At 41.2% G+C, this 19,690-nt stretch overlaps 1 protein-coding gene across 2 annotated transcripts; it reads right to left on the bottom strand.

Moving 5' to 3' along the window:
- Window positions 1-92: 92 nt before the first annotated feature.
- scg3 (secretogranin III) lies at window positions 93-13,918 on the bottom strand. 2 transcript variants are annotated; one of them, XM_034573062.1, is made up of 12 exons: window positions 13,575-13,918; window positions 12,838-12,890; window positions 12,625-12,667; window positions 12,223-12,438; window positions 10,833-10,975; window positions 10,338-10,496; window positions 10,025-10,259; window positions 9,539-9,655; window positions 5,830-5,910; window positions 5,205-5,315; window positions 4,217-4,306; window positions 93-950 (listed from the first exon to the last, which is right to left on the bottom strand). In XM_034573062.1, exons 1-12 carry the CDS (start codon window positions 13,675-13,677, stop codon window positions 832-834), a joined length of 1,470 nt encoding a protein of 489 aa, XP_034428953.1. In that variant the 5' UTR covers window positions 13,678-13,918; the 3' UTR covers window positions 93-831. The 2 variants fall into 2 exon arrangements, with proteins under 2 accessions (XP_034428953.1, XP_034428962.1); XM_034573071.1 differs by lacking the exons at window positions 93-950; window positions 4,217-4,306 and adding an exon at window positions 4,933-5,077 and having other exon boundaries at window positions 5,147-5,315; window positions 13,575-13,916.
- Window positions 13,919-19,690: the final 5,772 nt, after the last annotated feature.

Raw genomic sequence — 19,690 nt, 5'->3', positions numbered from 1 at the left:
CGTGAAGCTCTCAGGTGTTTCCATGGCAGCACAGGTGCATGTCAGCCACTTGTGTTTCAGCACATTATCACATCATCGAGTACACGGGTAAAGAAAAGGCAATGTTTTAATTGCTTTTACATTTTTAGGAAAAAATCACAAATATTTACATTTAAAAATACTTCATCTTGTGTCTCTAAAGAGATGTTTAAATGTTGAACTCACAGAGACATGCAGAGAGCAGATGGTACAGACATCGCCCCCTAGTGGGGGTACAGCAGAACAGAACAGAAGGAGTATACGCAGGGCACCGGCATGATACACAACAAATATATTTTTGGTAAAATAAAAAGCCAGAACACATTAAGATCTTACATTTACGCTGGAAATAATAAAGGTAATAGGCTAAGACAGGTTACACATAATGAGTACAATTTGATATATGTGTGTTTTGCTGCAAAAAGAAAAAGGTTTTGGAAACCGATTAATGACAAATCTACTGCATGATTCTCTCACAACATTAATTTCTCACAGGAGTCAGGTTTAGAGTAAATGCTTTGTTTAGTCGGACGTGTGAGTTTATTATGTAAAATATTTGGATTTGTCTCAGTCATCGTCTATTCTACTGATTATTACTCTCATCTCAGCGTGCAAATATAATCAGCTGTGGGAGCTGAGGGGAATTATCTGTTTTCTTTCATAGTAACGTTAAATCCCTTCATACATATCGGGAATGTCTGAGAGGGTAAACACCTCAGCAGGTAGTTTTGAGTTCTCTGGGTTTTGTTGGAGATCTTAGTGTCAGATTCTGTGTTTTAGGCCAGAGGAGGGTTGGAGGATGGATGATGGTGTTTACAAGCTGCCGTAGATCCTCTTGATCGTGTCTCCTTCGTCCTTGGCGATGATGCCCTTGTCGATGTAGGAGTCGACCTGCTGGTCCATGAAGTCCTTCAGCTTGGAAAGATCGTAATCTGGAAAAATCAGACACAAGGAACAGTTTTTAACCAAAAAGGCTCCAATGGCAACGTCATGAGGCGATTTGCAGGATAGATCAGACTTCAGAACGGCAGTGTCTTCTTAAAACAGCACACCCAAACAAGCTATAATCTGTTACGGCCATTCTTTATCACAGGATTAAGGTCAGACTAAGCATGTTTGTCTCGGGTTACGGAGATTTAAGCATCAATCAAGACCAAACACCAAAACATCAAAACATCACAGAGTATCACAGTTAAGTTACATCTCATAATATATTTTATATTTTTCCAAGATGGCACCGTACGAGTGGCAGCTAGTTACAGCAGCTCTGGCTACTGAATTTCCCCGTTGTGTGGATCAATAAAGTTTTATCTTCTCTTATCTTATAATCAATCAATCGATCAAAATTTATTTATATAGCAAATTTCAAACAAAAAGATGGATGTTAAAAATGTATTTATAAGGAATTAAAAGCATTAGATTTAGAGACCAAAACAATCAATAATTAGAAAAAACAACAATAACAGAAGTTTATATAAAATAATATATATAATCAACAATAACATGTTAGAAAACAAAATACAACGATAAATAAAATGATAATAGAAAAAATATAAATCACTAATCACCAAACTAATTATGTGGGTTTTTAATTTAGTAATTAGTTTCAGGAAGTCATTTTCAAAAACATTATTATTACATGAATATTAAAGGAGCTTGAATCCCCTTTGAAAGAATATGAATCTTTTCATGAAGCACCATTTGCTTTCACCTTGCTCCAGACCAGTCACTGTCACAAGGCCGCAGAAGGATGTGGCTAAATTTAGAGATGAACCCAACCTGACTGTTCCATCCATCAAGGTAACAGACGAGTCTCAGGATGCAGCCAAACAGCTGCTGCACGTCTCCCTGCTGCAACTGACGAGGAACAGAGGGATGGAGGACGACCGTGACGTCCAACCACAACCTCTGCACCTTCCGACCATCGCACTTTACAGCCGCTGAGATCTATTGCATTGCTTCAAGATACCGGCCCTTTGCCCTATGACTAACGTGACGTGTGCGGGGGGATTAACGTGATGTGATTAGAGGCCGCACCGCTCCTCTCCATCTTGGCTGTGAGGAGGCTGAGAGCCAAAAACAGGATGTGGCCTCCCCGTCCATCTGGTCCTCTGGCTAATCTGTTTGGTGTGTAGGCGTACACAAACACACCGAGTCCCCTCGCACTGTCCTAATGGCTGCTTCTGCTAGAGTAAACACAATAAATGCCCGTCGCCTACTCTGTTACTATGACACTGTTCTTTTTGATAGAAAAGGCTTTTGTTTTCCTCCAGCTGTACTTTATCAGAACAGACAAATATATGATGACAATAATATTATTATGATTAATTATTATAATTATCATGCACTATATTTGTTGCTGATACCGATCCGACAACCTGGCTCAGGTTAAACCCTTTGCATAACAAATAGAGAGAATGAATAGAACTTCTTTTTTATCTAGTTTGAAAGTCATAACTGAAAAAAACACAAACAAATAAATCTTTGAATAAATAACAATTACTTCCTTTCAATAACTCAAAATGCGAGTTGTTGCATACGCATCAAAAAAACAAGTTTGAAAAAGAATAAAAAACAAATGGACTCAATAAAATCAAGCTATTCAAATACAAAGAATTCAAACAATTGACTAATCCCCCCACAATGGATATAAATGCAAAAAAAAGAAATAAGACATTTGCATTCAGACCGTGTGCTGAAATTAATAAAAGGCTTTTGTAAAAAGATTCTAGAAGTGATGTAACTGATTCTGCGTATAAAGAGAAAGAGGAGAGCAGTTTTAATAGGGTCCACGGTGTGTTAGAAAATGAGTCCTGGTGGTGAATTATTTTAGTTCGAGTCCTGCTGTGGGGAAACTGGGCAATTTTGGGATCAAATTTTGCGCCTGTGTGTGTGTGTGTGTGTGTGTGTCCTGTTCCTCTTGTTCTGACACCATTATCTGTCTGTCTCCCCTGCACAGGTCCCTGACAGGCAGGCAGGCAGGGAGGCTCCCAGACAACCCCTCAGCACACTGGAATGCTAATGAGACGTCCTATAATAACGCCTTGTTGGAGATGAGCACCAAACAAAAACTTCCCTGCTGCTCCGTCCCCTCTGCCCCCCCCCCCCCCCCCCCCCCCCCCCCCTGTTCTGCCGCGCTATGAACTCGGTCTGAGCGCCTTCTTTCTTTTTTGTGTCTCACTATCTTTCGCACCCAAGAATCTGGGTCAAACCTCATTTTCATCAGTAATTCCTCGGCCGTTGAATCATTTTTTTTCCTGACTCACTTGAGGCCGATTCACCAATTGATCGACTCAGATTGCATCAGGCCAGTGAACACCAGCACTGAATATAAATCTCACTGAGCTAGAACTTTGTATTTATTGGTCCCGGATGTCCCACTGTGTTGACTGCCAGTGGACGGATTGGCCTGAATAGTGAGGATTCATTAACATTTCATTTTCCTCTGCTTAATTACGCACCACTGGGCATTGATTTTCTTACTGAGGAGAGCCCGACAGGGGGCTTCTCCTGTTTGACGTCAGACTAGCACAGTTTAAAGCTCATGGCTCATGTGCTGATATTTACAGTATGGATGTGACAGTTAATATAAATAAACACACAAATACTATAAAACCACCACAAAGATGTAATGGTCTTACTGTGGCTTTTTTTGTATTGTTCTGATAGAAGTGCTGAGTCTGGACAAGGTGCGATTCCACGTCCCTGTCACGCTCACATGTGCTCATGAAAGCGTAAATGTCGAGGAACAGGTAGGAGGGAATACACCAACAGAGCATTATTCCTCTGAATGAGGCGGCTGTATCACAAGTAATTGGGACAGACTCATCAAGAACGCTGCATATTCATGAGACGCGGAGCGAAGCAGCTCTCCGTGTGGTGTCCCACGCTCATTTTAATTGCAAATGGAGGGGGGGAACAAAAGAGGCTTCAAATTTTCTGTTCTTCAGTGCATCGCCTCAGACCTGTCTGTGACCCACCACTGTTCACTGAGGACTCGAGGGTTTGCAAATGAGGACGTTTTCTTGTTCAGGCTCTTGAGACTCAGGGATTATTGGCGGGGTAAAGCAGTTTAGATATTAGCGTTCTCTCATACATAAGCTTACTGATCATATGAAAACAATGACTATCGAGCTGAGTCACGTCTGCGTTTGGTCTCTTCTCATCTATTCTTTTAAGTAAAGAGAACACATCTCACCATCTTTGCCTTCCTCTTTGTTGTGCTTCTTCAGCCACTCGATGTTCTTCCTGATGGCCTCCAGATAAGCCTCCGACTTGCCGGGTTGATCTGAAGATAAGAGGAGGAAGCAATGAAGAAAATGAGTCATCTTTTTAAAAGTATAAGAGAAAAGAAAAACAATTGAATTTCCTTTCACTTCTTCTGTAGTGTGTTAACTCCCTGATGAGCTCAGTTTCTACTTTACAGTAAGGCAGTGGTTCCTGAGACTTATCAATTATTTAAAAGAAAGGATTTTCCTACAGCAAGACTTCTACCTTATTGTTTTACATTTCAGTTGCAATGGGAAAATGTTGGCAACCAGGTATGTGTTTCCATTTTAAACCAGCAGCACAATAAGACACAACGTGGGTGAACGGTGGACGTATATTCATGGCCAGAGGTGGGTTGAACTGACATTAACCATCGATCAAGATGAGACAGTTGCTTAACCACAGATTGGATCATAACACATGCTCCATTTTTCTATAAATAATATGTTATGCAACTCGGGGAAATCTGTTCAAACACAGAAAACACTGTTTAGTTTCGACATTACTCAGGATTTACTTCATTTCCTGCTGAAACAAATTAATCCTGCTCCATGCTTCATTCTACCTTTTATGCTTGTGTGTGTGTGGATTAGAGTAATGAATGGGGACAGAGAATAATGGCAGCTGTGATGAGTTCTCCTGTGACTGTTACTGGGGCTGGCCTAGTTCAGGGACTTAACTATGATTCACTCGACCTACGCCGTGTTGTTTACTTCCTGTCGGCCCTGCTGAGTGAAAACAAAACGTCTGAACTGGGACCTGTCACTGAGGTGGAGTGAAGAAGATGTGTGCTGCTGAACTGGTGTGGTGGGAATTTGCTACATTTTTATAACCCTGAATTTATTTGGAACAAAAACAAAAACAAAAAGTGAGTGGTGCGAATAACAAGACAACTCATTGATCATTTTTGCACTGACTGGTCTCAGATGATGGCTGCTCCTCCTTGGTTGAGTCTTTCAGGTTCTCATATTCCTTCTGCATCTTGGCGGCCTCGGCCTTGGTGTTGTCATCCTCATCCAAGATTTTACCTACAGACAAAACGGACATTAAAACATTAAAACCTGTTGTTCAGGTATTGGTGGAGATAAACGAAGCAGAAGTTTGAAACAGAAGTTTACCAGAAGTGTCAAAATGACATGTTACACATCCGTTAATCACTGAATGAGATATGTTGTGTTTGGTGGTTAGCTTTTGAGGTGCTGGTGGATGTTTTTTGTTATACAGGCTAGCTGTTTCCCCCTGTTTTCAGTCATTATGCTAAGCTAAGCTATCGCCCTAATGGACAGATCTGAAAGTGGTATATGGCCCTTTTCATCAAACTCTGCTGGAAAGCAAGCAAGGAGAAATATTTTCCAAAACTTCAAACTATAGATTATGTCAGATTATAATACTACCGTCTTTCTTGCTCAGTTTATATAACTTCAACTAAAAACTTACAACTCCACAGTCGAATGTACTGTGGAGTAAACATCTCTGATCACATTGAATAAAATAATGTTATTATTATTGATTTACAAATGATCATGGTTAAAGGCTGTTTACCGTTGGGCCCGATGAAGTCAGGCAGGAGGGACTTGCCCAGCTTGTTCTTGGTCTGCATGGCGATCATGGCGTCCAGGTTCTCTGCAGGTAGATGAAACAGGCCAAATATTTACTTAGCATTTAATCAGCGTCATTTCACTCTACAGGTGATGAAGGAAAAAACACATTAGCGTTTGAAAGCCCCACGTTGTTCCTGTGTGACTCCGAAGGCAATTATCATCAGAAAAGAGTTTCCACTAATTAAATAAAGGTAGGGTTTCAAGTGTGTGACGTGGAATACATTTTGATATTTCATTGATGCTTTATCAACTGAACATTTTAAATTAATGATGATAATAATAAGATGGTATTTTTCCTCTGGTGATCCACATGTGTCAAGTCTAAAGATTTATAGCATCACTTATTTTCCTAAATCTAAAGCCCAAAAATAAAAAATAAAACCAGATTCATTTTGGAAGTCCTCAGGGTGTGCTGTCACATATCACCTGTAGGGGGCTAAGCGTTATTACGTTTTCCTAGAGGGATGAAAAATATAAAAGACCCCAAAACAGATCATTTGGCTCAAAGGGAGTTAAATGTCAGGATCTCTCAGGATTAGCGTTGGGGTAAACACGTGGAAGCAGATGTTCTGAAGATACACACACACACCAGAGGTCGGCTGAAATTTCATCCTCTACTTCAAGTGAAAAGCTTTTACTGAAAATCCCCTTATTTTGCATTTAGAGACGCTATTTTGACAGATTGACTTTATTGAGGATCTGTAAAACAGGTTTAAAAACAATCACTGGGACAAAACGCAATTCAATATTAACAGGTGATAAATTCATGTAACTGTAAGTTTAAAGTGTGTCTTAATGAAGTTATATTAAAGAGGTTACGATACCTAATTTCTGTCAGGGGTTTAAAATGTTAAAAACTGATTTACATGATTAAAAAAGTTTAAAAACACCAATACCTGTTCCCTAGAACCTGTTCTAATCTGTGATCTACCTACTCAGCCTCGTGATTGATTGATTAGTGATGCCTGCAGAGACCTGAAGGGGGAGCTCTTGGCGCAGATGCCTCATTATCGGTGAAGTGACCACAGAAGAAGAAACAGCGTGTCTGACATCATTTACATTTCACCTGTTTCAGGTACGTGACGAGCACGTGAGCAGTTGAACTTCTGAATGTGTTCGCTAAGTTGTTTTATTCGTGTTTTGTTAACACACTGACTGAATGTTTTGAAGCAGTAGTTTGTATTTTGTTAATTGTCAAACAGTTAGCTAGCTAGCTTAAACTCCTCCCTCAGTATCTTACACAGAACAACATGAGGTTAGCATGGCTGCTACACGTGTGTGTGTTTTGAGTGTTTAGTCCCGTAAGAGACACACATATGGTAATTTAGGCTTTAGCTTTGTTTGTGTGTGTGATTAGTATCGGAAATTCATTTGTGTTAAACTTGCTATAATGTTTCTAATATTATACTACAACTGAACTGTCTCACTAATGACATTGTATTTCTAGTTTTGTGTTATTTGATATAAATTACCACTTGTTATGCAGTGTAAAATAAAGTGCAACAATTTATTAAATAATGCTTTCACATTTTACATGGAACAAGCTAAACTGTCAAGAAGAGAAAACATGCCTACGACGAAGAGCAGGTTACTTATAGATTTTTCCATGACATAAGTTTTATAATAATATAAGTTTTGTATTATTTATTGTTTGTTTTCAATAAGTATTTATTCGGCTGTAATGTCTCTACTTCTAATAATAACGGCATTGGATATGTGGATATTAGAAAACAGTGATAACAAAGACATCACAGATACACAAAGGCTGAATGCAGCACTGTAACTGAGCATCACAAACAGTTTATCTCATCTACTTATGCTCAAGCATTCTTTTATTTCTTTTTATCTAACTGTCTCAGTTTCTTTCTGTTTTCTCTGAGGACTCAAACCACTGCCTCCTCCCACCTGTAGCACAAAGCCCATTATTTCAATCCTCTTCCTCTACCCACAGACACACACACACACACACACACACACACACACACACACACACACACACACACACACACACACACACACACACACGATCCATCGTTCTTCCCCTCCTTCTACATCCCCTCCTCTATATCAGTCTATCTGGAGACCGTCATCACCCTCAGGCAGATTAGCCGTGATTGACAGTTGTGTGTATTCAGCTTTGTATCTGGATGACTCACCGGAGCATCACAGCCAGTTGGGGCTAGAGGCAAGGAGGTGGGCATTATACATGTTGCTAGGCAATGGTGCTCTGTCCGTCCTATTATCTCCTCACAACCTATACAACCGTAAGGGCAGGGGTTGCCTAGGAAACTCCCGTCCTCTGTAATGGTATACACCTGTTTTGTTCTGATGTACAACGTCAGCAGTGGTCATTTGCTCGGCGGTAATGGAAAGAACAATACTGGCTGCTGCTGCTCGGGGTCATCTGAAGGAGCTGATTATCCTTTTACAGCCTCCGTAGGTTCGCCTTAGTTACAGTGTTTGATTTCTCTCTCTTATACTGGGCTGATACATTACACACATGTCTAAAAATACATATTATATTTGTTCTGACAGAACTACTAACTGGTTATTAGAGAGAAATCAATCTGTAACAATTTTCTTTTGAGTTCCTCAAATGTGAGGATCATCGTCCTTGCTCGGTTTAATTTACCCGTAAAGTGAAAGCGTTTCCATTTTGGATTTTTGGATAAAAAAGGAGCAGTTTGAAGGCATCTTAAGCTAAGGAAAAATATTTTAACACATTAATCAATTGTTATTATAAACGGCTAATATCCTATTATTAACCCTCAGAGAATAATCCATGGATCTTGATGGAAAAATTAGATTAAATGAACTTAAATGTGTTTTTTTAAAGTGACTCTCTCTGAGTGCTATTCTAGTTATACATGGTATAAATAGTACAACTAAATCCTTCCATTTATGAAAGAGCGAATCATTTCTATTTGCTCTGTCTAGGACTAAAGAGAGAGAGAGAGATGTTAGTGATGACAGCTGTCTCTTAAAGGTACCTGACCTTTCCACTAGTTACTGATTTGTCATGGATGGCCATAAAAAAAAAAACTACAGTCTGGTTTTGTAGGGTGCCCCTGACACTAATCTGTCTGTGCAGGCTTCACACTCCACTGCACTGAGTGAAGGAAACATTAGCTCGGCTGAACGGACATCGAATATAATGAAAAAGCACATAGAGAGAAATGTATGTGCACTAAAGCAATGAAGAGGCAACGTTAAGTTTTTATACCCTGAAGCTTCTTATTATCAAAATATATAATGTTATATAAGAAAATATATGCAAACCACATAAATTAAGATACAAACTTTAAAATTGAAGTTTCTTCCGCTGTAATGCATCAAACTAGCAAAACAATAACTTGATAACCATTTTGTTAATTTAGTCCAAATTTGCCATTCATTACTTTAGACAAGACCATTTAAGAAATAACTTAAATCAAGGTTTACATTGAAGGTGTGATGGGAAGGTTTGAAAAAGGCGTTTGAAAATGGAAGTGTCAAGTTAAAGATTTGCAATATAATCAGCATGTTCCACATAACACAATTTACCACAAATGTATTTATGACTGTGGCCTCTGTTATATGATTCTGTGTCTGAGGTTTTGGCTTCGAATCCCCCCCACAACAAATAAAAAAGTGCTGGTGTTGCGTCTTACCCAGATAGGACACTCCCTCCTCCGGCGTGATGGTGCCGTACTTCACCATCATCTTCACAAAGTCGATCAGCGTCTTCATGATGGTGATCAGTGTCTCCCTCTCCTGAGTGTCTTGCTCTGCAAACCGCAAACCAGAGGACCCATTTAAAACCAACCCCTCGCAGTGATGCTTGTTGATGGTAGTTGGTTACCATGGTGTTAATGTTGCCACACAGTGTGTGGCTGTGGGGTTCATAACCGGATTATAAATAATTAGTATTGTTTGTGTGTTTCATCCACACTTCCTGGTGAAGATGTGTCGGGGGGGGGCAAAGGTGCCTAAAACAAGCAGTGACTCATACTTGAAAATAATGTTGCCATGACAACAGCAGTTATCTGGTCCACTGGTCTCAATCTGAAGAACTTCTATCTTTGGACAGAGGATTCTCTGAATCAATGGTTTTAAAACATCACAGGATCCTCGGGGAGTGTTTGTGTGATTTCTACCTGAGTTGAGGCTCCTGAGCAGACGGTAGAAGTTGGGGAAGTACTGCAGGTCCTGGAGCCCATCTTCAGGGCTCACCTCGTTGCCTTCTGCAGTATCTTTGTCCAGGGCGGCATCTGGTGCGTCAGCTCCGTCTTCCTCCACATCCCTGTCCACCTCGTCCTCAATCTCATCTTCATCCTCCGCCTCGTCCTCCTCGTCTTCGTTGTGGCGGCGCCTGGGTGGCTCCCACGTGTCCTGGAAATGTTATTTTTTTATTATTTTTTGCCTTATGCATGATTACCATTGTTTACATTATCATCAGTTCAGTTTTACCAGGTTTACGTCTGAACCCTGGTCGTCCTGCTCTCCCCCGATTTCTTGGTCATTGCTCTCCACGTCCTCAATCTCGTTTTTCTTGGCGTTTTTGGTGATGAGGTCCTGGAGCGCCTCGGCCACCTGGTACTCCAGCGTATCTGCCTGACCGTCTGTGATCTACAGAAACACAAAGAGACACTTGTGCGTTAGAACATGCACTGGCAGGAAACCACTGTGTAACATTATCATCTAGAGATCCCCTCAGGGTGCAAATTGAACACAACCCAACCAATTATTGACTGTCGAAAAAGCAATTCACAACCGAAACCATGGAACAAAACATAATTCACACGTCTCTGCCTTTCCTACTGTGGAGTGCAGAGAGAGAGAGAGAGCGCGAGAGAGAGAGCGAGAGAGAGAGAGAGACAGAGAGAGAGAGTTCCTGTTGAGAAAATGTCATGCTCCCTGCTGTGTGGATCGAGCTGTGTATGAGAGAAACAACTCAAAACCTACCAGCCCCAGTTTGAGGAGTTTGGTGACGATCCTGTCAAACACCCCTCGGTCGTCCTCCTCGTAGATCTTGTTTGCGATCTTCTGGACGATGTCCTCAGCTGTCAGCATGGTGCCGTCCACCTGACGGAAGCTCTCTGGGTCGTCTGAGAGGAGAAGACATGCACGTTATCGTCTGAACCTTAAACACGCTCTTTAGCAGTGTGGATGTATAAAGCATGTGTTTCTTTGAGTTGCATCAATAGCTACAATAATCTCGAATGATTTTTCATTGTGGGGAAATTTAATTTATCTGTCTTTTCTAATTCTCTGTCTATTTTGGGCCTTTCTCATACATCATTAATCATCATTATCTCCCATTCAGCATATTTATATCTGCATTACTAAGTAAAAAATGAAGATCCTTGCAGCCTGACTCTTGCATAACAGCCCCCGCTGTGGCACACACACACACACACACACACACACACACACACACACACACACACACACACACACACACACACACACACACACACACACACACACACACACACACACACACACACACTGAGAATAAACAGTGCCAGGATACTTTTGCCTGAATAGAACGGCTGAATCATCAGTTATGTACTTTACCTTTAAACACTGAGCCTATTCTTGTCTTGCTCGGGGAAATAAAAAATGAAATCCACACTGCGCTTGCCAAATGTAGATGTAGCGTAACCTGACAAGCTGCTTGTCATTGCAGGACTGACTGCACGAATCGATGAGGCAGAGCACTCAGCATCTTGTGTCTGAGTCACCTCACCTCCGAGACTCTGCTTTATGCTGATCACTGGAGTGGAGATCAGATTACATGCATGTACGGTGCGGATGAAATCTTTTGTGGGTTTAAGTCAACTTAAAAGTCCAATATTTGGAGGTCAAAAGACAGCAGGGCTTTGCTGGTTTTCTTGTCATTTTGAAATTAATCTCAAGATAAAAGATTAGCTATAAATTTTGGATATTTGGAGACTAGAACAGACGGCATCTTGTATTTTCACACATTTCTCCACATGACTTGGACACGGTGATGTTGGTGTATTTTGTAAAGAAGCACAGTGACCATGTACTTTTAATACCACGGTGAGAGGAAGAAGATAATCTTTCTCTCTGTCATGCACGTGTTCTGTCTTTGACTCCTTCTATCTGCCTCTGCTTATCCCCATCACACGCACATGTTTCCTCCGCCTACTCTTTCTTAAAATGTCTGCCTGGTGGCCTGCCAACCACAGACAGAAGCATAAGGCAAGCAGCCAGCAGCCTGCTCTTGGCGATGGGGGCAAAGGTCAAGACTCAGACCAGCCGGAGCCTATACTGGGCCAGTAAGTGCACTGTGCCTTGTGACAGGTGTGTGTACCCTGGTACTTGCCATCGTCCATTCCGTTCTTGGTGGAGTCGTAGTCCTCAGCCAGCCGCCGGCTCTTGGTGGAATCTGATTCATCAGGAATGTACTGATCGTCCTTATTGACCGGTGCCATGGCAGAGTCCTGAGATTTCTGGCTGTCAGCCAGGGACTTGAGCACGGTCAAGTCGTCACTATCCTGCTGAGACTCTGTGTCCTTGGCTGCAGTGGGACGCCGGCTCTCTGAAAGGCAGCAGAAACCAAACGTTCAAACCTCAGACACACAAGCAGCTCCTGAATGTGGCTCTGATACAATCGTTACTTCTCAGTGCAGACGAAGTTTGTTTTACTGGAAGTGCGGCAACATGAATCCACTCAGCAGGCGGAAATAAAGTCATTAATTGATCTGAAATAAAGGTTTCCACTTACCAGCCGACTGGACTGCAGCCTTCACGCTGTCCGCCTCAACCATCTGGGGAAAAGACAAACATTTAACAAAGAATTTCCACTCAGGACATCCGCTAAGATTAATAACGTTTGCTGGGCTAATACCCAGATTGTTTGACAAGTGACCATAAAGCCCATTTGGCCGGATATTGGAGGTGAGAGTGAGTTATGTTGACATGGAGAAAGAGGGCTTACCTGCTCTTGTAGTGGTTTTTCTTCTGTCAGCTGCCTGTTGTACAGAGTTTTATCTGCAACACAGAAAGAATATTGCAGATATTTGATATTAATAATATTTTTTTGTGGGTGCACATATTAAAAATGGTTGCATTTATAGTTATTTTTCTCATTCTCGTTTCATACACTTGCAGCTTTCACACTCATGTGTTCGCTCCTGCTCTCCTAACTCACCACAGCAAAGGCAGAGCTTAATCGGATTATCAAACAAAAGATTAAACTGCGGCGAAAATAGACCTCGAGCGGCCTAACAGGCGACCGGGCTGCGTTCAGAGACACTTCACAGGAGCTGCTTGTTTCCTCCGTTTGATTCCGTCAGTTTAGGTTCTCTAACTTCATTAAAAAGTGGAGCTACTCAGACAGTGTCAGGAAAACACATGTTTAACCTGAGCAAAGAGGGAAAGGAATCGCAATAATGTGCATTTAACCGCTCATACAGAGATGAATTGTCAAATTGAGCTCAAATCTTTGCAGATTATTCTCATATTATTCAGTGATCGGACCCTTGTAGCGGGACTGTTTCTGACGGGAGCACGTGCTGAGTTTTACTGACCTCATTGCACTTTGTGTCGCTTGTAAAATATCCTGTTTAATCACTTTTCTAACATTGAATTCTCTCTAAAAATGACTTGCACATACATGCTTTACAGTGGAAATGAACAGGACTGCTGTAACAATCATTTTAATGGTCAACTCACCATCCGATGGAGCAGTCGGTGTGGGGAAGGCAGAAATGTGGCTCACTACATTCAGAGCGAGGAGCTGGAAAAGCAAGAAGAGGCCGACGCATCTCGACGCCATCCTGGAGGCTGGTCTCCGGTTCCCTGCTCGCTCCTGAACGTGTGGACAGCTCCGCTCCGTCCGGCCGCTGGTGCTGAATCCCGAGCCGCAGCCGCTCACTGACGCGCACCGGGCGGGAGGACAGGTGGACGAATCTCCGCTGGTGCACCGTGGAAACCGGGTCACCTCAGTGTAGTTACTACCAGATGAGCAGGGAGGCTGTCGGAGCCCCGTGTGAGATTCAGCATCACCTGCCCAGGCTGTAATAGAGCCCCGAGCTGTAAGACCCGCCCCCTGGCTCTTTACTGAGGGAGGAGGGAGGAGGAGGAGGAGGAGGAGGAGAAGAAGGAGAAGGAGGAGGAGGAGGGAGAGAGGAGGAAGAGGAGAGAGAGAGGAGGAGGAAGAGAGGAAGGAGGAGAGGAGAGGAAGTTGAGGAGAAGGGAGGAGGACACTGCAAGAAATGTCCGTCTAAGATAACACAGACTGTCATCGTTTATTTATTTTGTAAATTTAAAAATCTTTTATTTTTTACATTGTGACAATAATAATATAATAATAAAAATAAATTTCCTTTAGGATGAATAAAGTTAATTTATATCTATCTATCTATCTATACATCTATCTCTGCATCCATATAAAATTAGTTAATAACGATTTTCTCTTTTATAATTCACATTTTTATCTTTTTGTGCAGCATACACCACATAACAGATCATTTACACAGTAGAGGGCAGCCCTCCATTAACATAACGTGAGACTAAGGTTGTAAAGACATATATAAATTTAATTTTATATGGGCTCAGCTTAACATAAAGACAGAAGTGTTCCCAGGTCTCAGGTAAAGTTCCCCCAGTATTAATCATTATTAATTCATTCATTATTTTGACATGGAACATCTCTTATTTTTAATGAGTCTTGCAGTCGTGATAAGACCAACATTTAAAACAGAATTTGCTGCATCAGTTTCCTGTTGTCCCAAGTGAACGTCCTCAACCATCCTTTAAACTCCTTTTTTTTTCATTTACTTTCATGTCAATCTACTATTTCAAGTCTAGAAGAGGAAAAACTGCTGAGTGACGTATTTCTTGCAGCGTTGCAGCGTAGAAGACCCGCCCATTCTGTGCGTCACACACAACCTGCGTCACGGCTGTAGATCTTCCACTGGCCGGCAAACACCAACCGGAATTAAACCAGCAAACAATTAGACACACAAACAAAGGAGGGCAGATTAATTAGGGGCCATGTTTTATGGCCACGTTGCTCACATACAAGCTCAGTGCATTGGGTTAACTAGATGGGGAGTAAAGGCTCCAGAGTTTCCAGAAACTTAATGAAGGGGGTTCATTTCCCACTTGTTTCATTTGAGATGCAAGAGAATAGTTTATTTACCTAAAATTCTTAAAGGTCTTTAAATAAATGTCCTTATAAGATGTTAAATAGGAGGTAAAAGCTGTAGCTCATCACACACACTTCTCTTTGGTCACATGCGTATACAGCAGCTATTCCTAGCAGGCTGTCTGGATGAGAGGACATATGATTTGGATGATGTGGCACATCACTGTTAATCCTCTGCTTTATGAAAAGCCTTATGTCTGAGATTAACATGCAGCCTGCGCGCTCACTGACTGGACTCATCTTCTGTCCGAGAAGTCGTTTCGCTTCACATCACACATTAGTTTGTCATCATGACGAGCACAAAACAACTTTACAGATTAAATATGCACTTCAATGCATTTCCCTTTGGCTGCAGAGTGAATATGATTTAACGCTGCCCACTGTCAGTTGTTCTTTCCCCCCCACACACAGTATGTAGGAGTGAAGGTTTTTCAGCTTTCACCCTGTTAAGATTTAGTATCAGCGTTGGCTGGTTGTGTGTGTGTGTGTGTGTCGTTTTTTATTACCTCTCCAGAACCTATTCCAGCACAAACACAGACCCACAGGTTAAAAAAAACAAACATACAATAACATATACACACATGCATAAAAAGACACAGACAGTTATCATAAATAATTAATAAATTTACGATAAGACACAATACGATAGACTTTATTGTCCCCGTAGGTCAATTTATCTTGGAATCTGTGCTGCACGGATAAATGCCTCCACAGTTACAGTGACAACAACAATCACACAATTACATTAAAAACAACAATCCACTGAGACCACTCCACACAATCCCTCAAGCTGTATTGTTTGGACAAATGAGTTTTTAAAACGATTAAGTTTACAGTGGCTGACTCGATATCATCTGCCAGAAGGCAAGAGCTCACATTCTGTGTGGAGGATGTGACGGGTCAGTCGTTATCCTCTGCGGCTGCCTGAGAACAGACTGCTCGTATGTGCACTGCAGGGGCTGGTTTCCCCTTCATGGCCGAATGTACCAGACGAGCAAGCTGAGTTTTGAGTAGCACAGTGAGGTTGCCTTGACTTAGGTCTGTAGAACGGCCTGATGGAATAGAAACATGATCCTCTGGTCCACACTGCATCAAAACATGACATATGAAAACATGGACAAAGGCCCACAGCCCACAGAAAGCTCATCATTAGTACAATGTAAAGACACAGGCTTATCAGCATTCGAGACCAAGCTCCCTTTATGTAATTTGATGCAATATTCATTTTTCTCAGCAGACATTGGCTTGTCATGGCAGGAAAAACACAGGTAGCCTAACCAATGGCGTGATTTCAGCAGCGTGCACGTGTCCGCACTGTGAAGCCAAAGCAGCTAAATTGAGTTGATTGCCCATTAATTTCATTTTTCACAACGGTGCCCACCCCCACACCCACATTCGATTACAACGCTAATTAGACCTCAGTAACATTCACGCTGTGCAACAAAGATAATGGGAGAAAATCAATTCAGTGCTCACCCACAGAGTCTGGAGAGAAAAAACTGGTGTGGGTGTGTAAAGGCTTTAAAGTATCATGTGTCATGATGCAGTTTCATGTGTGAGTTTCATACAGAAGGTCTCAGAGAGTGAAGGAAGGAAACATAACATACAGAGCATCAAGCAAAACCTTGATTTCATGCTTTCCACCACAGGGTTTGCTTACAATCTCTAACCAACTAAATTATATGAAGGTTAAAATTATAAGCATGATGAAAAGCTAAGCTTAAACAACATAAAGAAAATAATGTGCATTGACACACAAGACACAAAATATAAGACTCAGCAAAGACTCGGTTTTTATTTGTCCTGCTTTAAAATGCACCATTTTCAGATGGTAGAGAAATTGAGATTATCTCTGTGCAATGAGCCCTGTGCCGAGCAGGATGGGATGTTTTCCACCTTCTGTGTGATGGCTGCACTTCCTGTCCTCTGGCTGCCTCTGCAGTCTCAGAACAGCAGCACTGCCAAAGGCCCGCCTGCCTTTCAGATGCTCTCCTGTATCTGTAGGGAGAAAACCAGTGGGTAGTGCCAGGGAATATCACAATCACCCAAAACGGTGATTATCACTAAACAGAGACAGGATGCTTTACATGGATTTTACCTCCAGTTCCTCGGATTAGTCTTTTCTTTCTGATCTTTTCTGTCAGACCAGCTGCAAATTGTGCTGCACTGCTGACATCTTGTGTTTAGTAGCTGTAGTTGCACTCATTCGTCTGTTGTGTTGGTTTTCCCCAGAAGCATCTTGTCATGTCCTTTTTCAATCAGGAGATTAATCAATAAAAATAATCTTTAGATAAAGCACGAATTCTTACAACTTCCCTCCAAACATCTTAGAAAATGGGAAGACACATTTTTTTGCACGTTTGTACACGTCTGAGCAAGCAGCCAAACATTTGTGTGTCATTGATTCATAAATAATAAACATTACAGGTAAAATGGATAAATTAGGATAACTATGGTTTGGCTACGTTCCTTTTGGATTTTGAATGAATCATGTTAAATTTGAATAAATTAGTACATGTTGGTGTAAGTCAAGACGAAAAAGTTAAGATTTGATTTCATCTTTTGTCTTCGTTATGATTTTGCATAGTTTTAGATTCTATCAAGTTTTGAATTTAAAAGAATTGACAAGAAGTTGGAAAATGAGCAGAACTTAACATCATCAGACAACGTTGGGTTGAGCTAGAATATCGACTGCGAGTCAAACCTCGTCACGAAACATCAGTGGTCCAGCGGGATGATACTTGAATGGGATCAAATTCCTGCAGTCAGGCTCTAAAGTCCTCTTCATGTTCAACAACCACATATGTTTTGTCATATTGTGTAAAGAAAATATGTTTTCAACATGTTCAGAATCACTTGATCACATTGATATACTTGAGTACAAGTATACTCTATTTCTTTCTTTCTTTCTTTCTTTCTTTCTTTCTTTCTTTTGAGTTTCCTCTCGAGTACATTCTGGACATTTTTTGGAAAGTAGACAACAGAAGTTTCTCAGCATTTCTGCAACATGCAATTGACCTGACCTGCAAAAATAGCTGGTTTAAATTAGGGTGTGTGTGTGTGTGTGTGTGTGTGTGTGTGTGTGTGTGTGTGTGTGTGTGTGTGTGTGTGTGTGTGTGTGTGTGTGTGTGTGTGTGTGTGTGTGTGTGTGTGTGTGTGTGTGTGTGTGTGTGTGTACAATGAGTGAGTGTGTGTTTGATTGGAGTGGTGCTGCTGCACACTGATGACATGGTATTTATTTGTCTTTCTCTGATGTTGGATGCCCTCGGTCTCTCCATCAGGACGGTCTAAACAGAGGCTGCCCCAGGGGAATAAGGCCGAGATGGGAGGATGGGATGAATTTTCTTTTTAAATCAGATCCAGAGGGAAACTGTTTGTAGGATTTCAAAGACTGAAATGTTTCTGTCAGAGGGAATTCAGAGGAAGGGAAGCTTTTGATAAATAGATAAGTCATCTATTTACATAAGTTTCCAAACAGTGCGTTCATCTGTTCAGTGTTTTGCAGGAAACCCTTTGGTTTACTGGGACCAGCGGGTTATTGTGTGGACACAGGGAGTCTGTCTATAACGGGGTCACCAGGCCACATAGATCCATCAATAAAGTGCTTTCTTTGTTCCATTTAAACAGCAGCTTTGACCAAGGAAAAGACAGTGAAATCAATTTGATAAACGATAATACTTCTAAACATTGCCAATGTTTTTGTGACAGCTAGAAATAATTTATCCTCAGTGTGTAAGCACCAAGCAGTTACTTCACCACTAGAGGGCGATGCGTTCCCCTTTAAACAGTGCAGAAAAATGAGTATAGAAGAAAAGAAAAAGAGGAAAGACTCATTTATTGTTTTATATATGTGGAGTCAAATTGGATTAATGACAGTTAATTGTGCAGAAAACTCCACAGTGCACATCTGTCACGCTGCTACCTCTTTGCTTTACAGCTACATTCTTTCATTTTTACGATCTGTACTAATTTTAAAATTTACCAGCAATTTTCCGTCTTCCATAGACACAGCGTGAGGGGTCACACGTCCTCTGCTGGGGGTCAAACACGTTACCTCCCAGTGGTGTTATGAACAGTCGGGCCTTTCTTTTACCTTGTGGTGATGTTCTCGTCATCTGATTCCTTTGAGTGCATGGCGACAGGCTGTTTGAGCCCATTAACCCACCTTGATGTGGTGGGATACATGTATTCTATATAATTATAATTAATAGATTCATTATTTATTTGTTTTTGTTCCCGTTTAAAGGAAGATGACACATATTTGGCGAATAATAAGTTGTTTTTATTAAACATGTGTATTACTGAGCAAGTGAAAACTGTTGTATAATGTTTCTTTGGCTGAGGGGGAACTTGTGTTATGAAAAAGCAGCCTGGAGGTTGAATTATGGAGTTTTCTTCAGGATGTTTGGTCACTAAGGAAAAAAATACTGTTAGTTGCATGATAGAAATTGTAATATCCAACATTTTAAAGATTGGCCCACACTTTAGAAGTTTAAAACTGTTTGTCTCTAGTGATAACCCAAACTTTACTGCAATAAAAATTTGTTGAACTCACTTTTTAATGGTTTCAGATTAGGTTTAAATTGTGGCTTAAGGGGAAACTTTCATGTCTCTGGTATAATATGAAACTACAGGCAGG

Source organism: Hippoglossus hippoglossus, chromosome 3 (assembly GCF_009819705.1).
Source record: "Hippoglossus hippoglossus isolate fHipHip1 chromosome 3, fHipHip1.pri, whole genome shotgun sequence".
NCBI classification, from domain to species: domain Eukaryota; kingdom Metazoa; phylum Chordata; class Actinopteri; order Pleuronectiformes; family Pleuronectidae; genus Hippoglossus; species Hippoglossus hippoglossus.
This window is presented reverse-complemented; position numbering and strand designations above follow the sequence as displayed.

What these genes read in the sequence shown, in the direction of transcription:
- scg3 (XM_034573062.1), bottom strand. Translation starts at nt 13,677, where the DNA reads ATGGCGTCGAGATGCGTCGGCCTCTTCTTGCTTTTCCAGCTCCTCGCT. An exon ending in CAAGAACGGAATGGACGATG is followed by an intron (nt 10,976 to 12,222) that starts GCAAGTACCAGG and finishes TTCTCCTCTCAG; the next exon opens with ACGACCCAGAGAGCTTCCGT. An exon ending in GGAGGGAGTGTCCTATCTGG is followed by an intron (nt 5,911 to 9,538) that starts GTAAGACGCAAC and finishes ATCTACCTGCAG; the next exon opens with AGAACCTGGACGCCATGATC.